We start from the raw sequence: 6,230 nt of genomic DNA, 5'->3' as shown, positions 1-6,230 counted from the left end.
ATATATGAATCATTACGAATCAGAGAGAGACAAATTCTAAGGCTAGCCATAGTAAAATTAAAGGAAAAATTTGGCTGATTTCAGTGGACCCTGGATTAGGCATTTTGTTAGGACAAATTGGGGACTATGACAGAGACAGGTACTGGTTTGTTAAACATGCAATTCTGGTATTAGTGAAGATATTTAAAGCACTTTCCATTATTCTTTAAATTCCTTGAAAGCCGTAGTGCACTGCTTTAAACTAAAAACACATAGGAACTGTCTTTACAGGGATCTTTGTTTTGGATTAGGGACTATTAGTTGTTCATTGTTTACTGGTCAGCTGGAGTAATTTGTGGACTGATCTTTGAATCTGATTGCCTTGCAGATCTTTAGCCTGGATGTGTGCGAAGGAAAACAGGATCAACATGTTCTTAGATTGGCAAGGACAACACCCTCATAAAGCCGCAGATGTGTTCTGCACATATAGTGCATGATGTCTCAAGCTCCCATAGAAATCCAAACAAGTAAAATAGATTCCATTTTTGATATAATTGTTAGAAATACAGTTAAAATGTTGTAAGCCCCAATCTCTAACCCTTTAGCAAATCTGGAACAAGTACACTGACATCCATGACTATTCTCAAATTATATCAGGGTAATTAATATCAAAAGGCACATCTATATACGATTTCTGATACATTCTTCCTGAGATATTAAGACAAAATTCAAGAGATGACATTCTCACGGCAGAAGGCTGAGGTAATAGCTGCATTCCACTAAAGTCACTCCAAGAAAGTCAGCTTTTATTTCACAAAGAACTGAAAACAAGGCTCTTCTTGTGTATTTTCTGGTCCGTCACATAAAGTTGAATGGGGTAAGGGAAAAAGCTCCGCAAGGTGACCATTTTCTGTTAAATTCAGATGGGTAGTAAGTCACTTTGATAACAAAACAACTAACTTCATCCCTTTTTAATTCTATGGAGCATTTCCATTATCTGTTCAGATGTAAAATGGTGCCTTTCTTCACCTATGCCCAGTATTTGTTGCCCAAAACATAGCTGAAATGGTGCAAGAGATACAAATCCTGGAGAACAGAAAGGAAAGAGATTTGGAGATTTTTACCCCTTCTTTATGCATCAGAGAAGATGCCCTGCATGAATTTGCTCCACAGGCCAGCAAGAGTCAACTTAAAATTAACTGGAGTAGCAGTGGAGGCAATCTTACAGGCCACGTGAAGATCCACATTACCTGTAAGTATAATGGATCCACTTTTAAATGCAGTGCTTTTAAGAGTATCACCAAAATGCCTTGCGTCTCAGGTTGTGACACAGCACCCTAGAGAGATACTAAAATGCCAGTGTCCTACCAAAGGTGTTCTCAAGGTGAGGGGTTGTTAGGCTTTGTCATTACTTACTGCTGAAGACAAATTTTAACTCAGACACTTCGATGGCAGTGATGAGGACATACAAAGGTGGTTTTGTGTTTGTGACAATGGGAAGAAGAAAAATGTTGACTTCTCTTGGTTGAAACTTTCCATGTAGTAACAACAAGTGAGCTGAAGCCTGCGTTGCTTCAATACTGTAAGCAATCCTTACTTCAGTTTTAGTCCTAAACATTGTCATCACTAAGATTACCAAAGAATCACTAGCCCTTTATCTGTACCTCCTGCATGATCTGTTTTTAGTAGTACTGCATGGAAGAACATCTTAGATAGGTTAAAGAGGGAGCCTTATTTCCAGTTACAATAGCATAATGCTTTTTGAAGCATAAAGCAGCAACATGTTTTCATATCTAACACTACGTACCTGTATTCTAGTATACTGTTTATGGAAAATCTATGCCAAGAAGATATGGAATTCTGAGACAGAAACTGTTTAGTGTTATTCAGAAGAAGAACCCATTGTATAAACTTATTTAAACATAATCCATTACATTTTTAAATTTTCTTCCTTAGCTTGATAAATTACCTCTCTCTTTGCATTTACTCCACAGTATTTGCTTAACAGAAGATACACAAGCTTCTTTTTATTATGCAGAAAAAAAAAAAAAAAACAACTTCTTTTCTCTCTGCTGGTTTATGTAAAATTCAACACAATCTCTTTGGAGAATGGAAAAAACAGAAGGTTTTAGGAGTCCAGTAAGGATATAAGGAAGTCAGCAAATAACTATCACAGTTTTAAAGTGCATTCAAAATGCAGATCTCTGACATCAATAAAAAAAAACAAAAAAAAAAACACATCACCTACATTACCTCACAGCTATTTGCATAAAGGGTCCAGAGGCAGTACAGTATAAGTACGGCGACACAAGCCATCCAAAGAGAACTTAGCAACAGTTCTATTGGATACTGCATGTGTCTGTAGCAGAAAAAGGGCAACTTCAAAGCTCAGATGTGTTCAATCCTTTAAAGCTGTTTGCAATCTCTTGCCAGATGAATCTAGCAAAAATCTGAAACTACAAACCAGGTAAGTTATTAAATCATTTCCTTTTAAGCTGATTCTAACTTTCCTTCTAAAGATTGCTCTAAGCCAAATAGCCTATGTGATATTCTTAGGGCTGTTATCCAAGGACTTTATCAGAGGTGATAGAAACCTGCCAATATGATAATATGCTCATCTATTTTAAAAATGCACAGAACTTGTTAACATTGTGTATTTCTTTTATGTTCTTAGGATGTAACTAAGCTAAATGATTGCTATAGTAATATTAAAGATATATTCCATTCTATTGAAGGAAGTCTGCTTACTGGAAAATAAATCAGTGGCAAGTGCTTTAGGAATTCCAGTGTTAGCTGGTAGAAATAGAAAAACATTTGCTATCTAGGCAAGTGGTAATAGAGGATACAATTATTATTGTCTCTGCAAAAGATGTTAGGTGCTTTCACAATGCAAGAAATCTCCCTAACTAACACAGCATAGCTATCTTCTTATATGGGCAAATACAAACACACACAAGTACCTTAAATATATAGAAATAGATATTTAAAGCCTGGCTGTTAAAGTTGGACTTTTACTGAAGGTGGAATGGAAGTGTTGTAAACCACATTATTTTAAAATAAACCCTTGGCAAAAGAAATGGCCTGTTGGAGATTGTTAGTGCAGGTTTACATGTGTATACCTCATGTAGGCAACAGTTAATACTGGGTTCAATAGGGAAATTATTTTTGGCTCTTGGCAAAAGGCAGAGCAAAATCACTGGTTTTCCAAATCATCTGTATATCATGAAGTTAGGTGTTTGAAATGCTCGTATTTATACTGCCAGAAAAAATGAATGAGTACTTGGTCTCAATTATGAAGAATTTACAGATTCTCTGAAGAATATAAATTAAACTGAGAGGTCTGTAACAGAAATAAGAAGGGACCTTCGTAAGAGACTTCAATCCCTACAGCAATGCAGTATTTCTTGCTCAGTGTCTGGCAATATGGCTATTATCGTTAGAATTCTTTTGCTCCATCCTCCTCCCCTGTTGTTCTCTTTCCCACGGAAGTTGCAGGAACCCCTGTCTCACAATGCTGTCTATCCAGCTGCCACTGCTACTCCTCTGCCTGACCTTATCCAGTGTTTGCCTCAATGGGGGGCAGCCCCTTCCAGAAGCAAGTGAGAACATGGGAAGAAGTCCCCTGGATGACATCCTGCAGAGATCTGAAAGCCTCATCCTTCAGTCTGTCCTCAAGAAAGCTGAAAAGAAAGAAGAGATGAATAAAGGTATATGTAATACTGGTACATCCCTCTGGTGATGCTGGTGTATTTCTTGGCTGAGATTATTAGGTCCAATGTATTTACTTCCCAGGTTCTAATGTATATATTTATTACTCCAACTACGGTAAAGGGAAGGATAGACCATCTGCTGTAATATACTGGCGCAGTTCTCAAAAGGTGCTTTCTTCTCTACTATCTCCTAGCTTAGGCAATGCCACACCATCACTGAGTAAGATGCTGCATAAAAAAAGGTAGAAGCCTGTCACAGAACATCTGCCTATCTGGCAAGTACTTTCCTAGGGAAGCTCCAAGAGGACATATGGGAGGACATTCTGCAGTTTTGGACCCTGTATTTAATGCTAATTGCAGGTGGGAGTGCTCCCATTCACCTTCTACCTCAACCTTCTGGCTTCTACACCCCAACAGAGGTGGGCTTTTCCACGCGTGGCTGGGAATGTAGAGGCTGTCCTAGTGCCACTCCCCTCCTGACAGCTCGCAGATGCTCTGCTCCCACCAGTCACAGCAGTGGAAGCAGATCACACTTGGAGACTATAGCAGCACATAGGGGCCTGCCACCAACAAAAACACAGAGCGGGCAGAGGAGCTGGCCCTAAGGACCCCATAGAAAAGGAATTCCTCCTTCCTCACATGAATGCTGAGAGCTGGCCATGTCAATCTAAGACATGAAATACTAAGCAGAGCTTAAGAATAAGTAAGAGATACTAATAGAGTTATGGCTGTTGGAAATACTGAGCTGGCATTCAAATGTCCACATTCCTGCTTCTACCTGTGTTTCAACCCTGCCCCTTCTCTATCTCATGCTGTATCCAGCTCCTCCCTGCTCCCAGGTACTGCAGCTGATTTCTTCCGTCTACCCAGCATCTTTTATTCACCCTGCTACACCTTTACCTGAATCTGACTTGCTTCTGGGAAGTCTAAATCAACCAACACATTACACTTTGTCACTGCATGTCTTCCCACTTGGTTTGCACCTAGTTCCTAATATATCAATCTACCCTTGGAAAAAAAAAAAAGTGCCAGAACTGTTTTGACAGAGGCCATCTAGAGTAATCAAATTCAAGACAACACAGTTACCAGTGCAAATAAATGGGTATAATGAGCATAAGGTTATGATCTGCACTGTAGAACTCCACAAATTCACATTTCTTTAGAGAGGATTATGGGGGTTCATTAACATTATTCTTCCCTTGGACAGAATTAAATGCCCCTCTGCCAGAATGGCTTTCCAAAAGACAACACCCCGGAAAAAGATACATAAGCGACCTGGAAAAGAGACAGCATCCTGGAAAAAGAGATGTCAAGGAAGAAGCATCTTACGGAGACATTCAGAAGAGGCAGCATCCAGGGAAAAGGGAGGTAGAAGACGACCTTGTCAGCTATCTGGAGCTGAAAAAGCAACAGCATCCTGGCAGAAGGTCACCGTGGGACCAATATGCTGACATCTCTAGTGCACAGCTAACTTACTTGAATGGGTTATCCAAAAGACAGCAACCAGAGAGAGGGTATCTGATGCATAAACATCAGCATCCTAGCAAGAGAGGCTGGAATGATGAGCTAGACCTAAGCGACCATGATGGGGAGAAACGCCAGCACCCTGGAAAAAGGCACTGGGATACTGACAACCCAGATTATGCAGGTCCCTGTGACCTTCAGGAGTCCTCCACCTGTAACAAAGGCAGCTTGTGGGTTGATTTACCAGAAAATTTTAGCAAAGACAGGGTAGAAGAAAAACGTCAGCACCCAGGAAGGAGATCAACATGGGAGAGTGAAACAGAGGAATGAGAAAGTAATTGTGTATTATTTGCATTTGGTGAAGTAAATTGCCAGAACACTAAAAAATTCTGTTCACTCCCTTTTGGCTTCCTGCTGCTGACCTCTGCACTACCTTCCAGTGAGTGAGTGTCCCCATTTAAGCTAATGGCTTTGTCACACACTTAAAGTAATGGAACAGAAGCAATCAGTTGAATGGCCCAGGCAAGTACTGACAGTCTTCAACTCCCCCACTTTGTGAAGTTAAGAGTGCTCTGTTCCTTATGGTCCTAGACCCAAGAATAATCCTACGCACGGTCTTAAACAGGATCTTTAATATCTGTTCAGCTGCTACTCAAGAAGAATAATTGCATGGCTTCCTCTCACGTCAGTGAAATCAGTACATGAATTGGAAGAAAAAAGAGTAACATGCAAATTATTTCAAAATGAAATTGAGTAGGTTTTCAATTCTAAATGATACATTAATGAGACCTTGTGCACTACAATCTATCTAGACAGTAAGCACTGAACAGAGATAGGGACTGTTCCAAGTGCAAAAGATTAGATGACTGGCTTCATACTTTGACTTGGAACTGCACCAAAAAATCATTTCATCTAGGAGGCTGCATAGTGCAAAGGGTTAACGCATCCCAGAGCAACTCAACCCAAGCTGTGAACTTTGCTGTGTACACCCCAAACTAGAACTCCCACCCTGGTGTGTCCACATTTCAGTCACTCCCCTTGAAATCACGCCTTCTCCTTAGACGTTTAAAATTGAAA

General features: G+C 40.0%; 1 protein-coding gene across 1 annotated transcript; it reads left to right on the top strand.

Moving 5' to 3' along the window:
- The first annotated feature begins 758 nt into the window (after positions 1–758).
- TRH (thyrotropin releasing hormone) lies at positions 759–5,483 on the top strand. The gene is made up of 2 exons (XM_035546776.2): positions 759–3,686; positions 4,897–5,483. Exons 1-2 carry the CDS (start codon positions 3,491–3,493, stop codon positions 5,481–5,483), a joined length of 783 nt encoding a protein of 260 aa, XP_035402669.1. The 5' UTR covers positions 759–3,490.
- Positions 5,484–6,230: the final 747 nt, after the last annotated feature.

This window comes from Cygnus atratus, chromosome 10 (genome assembly GCF_013377495.2).
Source record: "Cygnus atratus isolate AKBS03 ecotype Queensland, Australia chromosome 10, CAtr_DNAZoo_HiC_assembly, whole genome shotgun sequence".
Lineage (NCBI taxonomy): Eukaryota > Metazoa > Chordata > Aves > Anseriformes > Anatidae > Cygnus > Cygnus atratus.
This window is presented reverse-complemented; position numbering and strand designations above follow the sequence as displayed.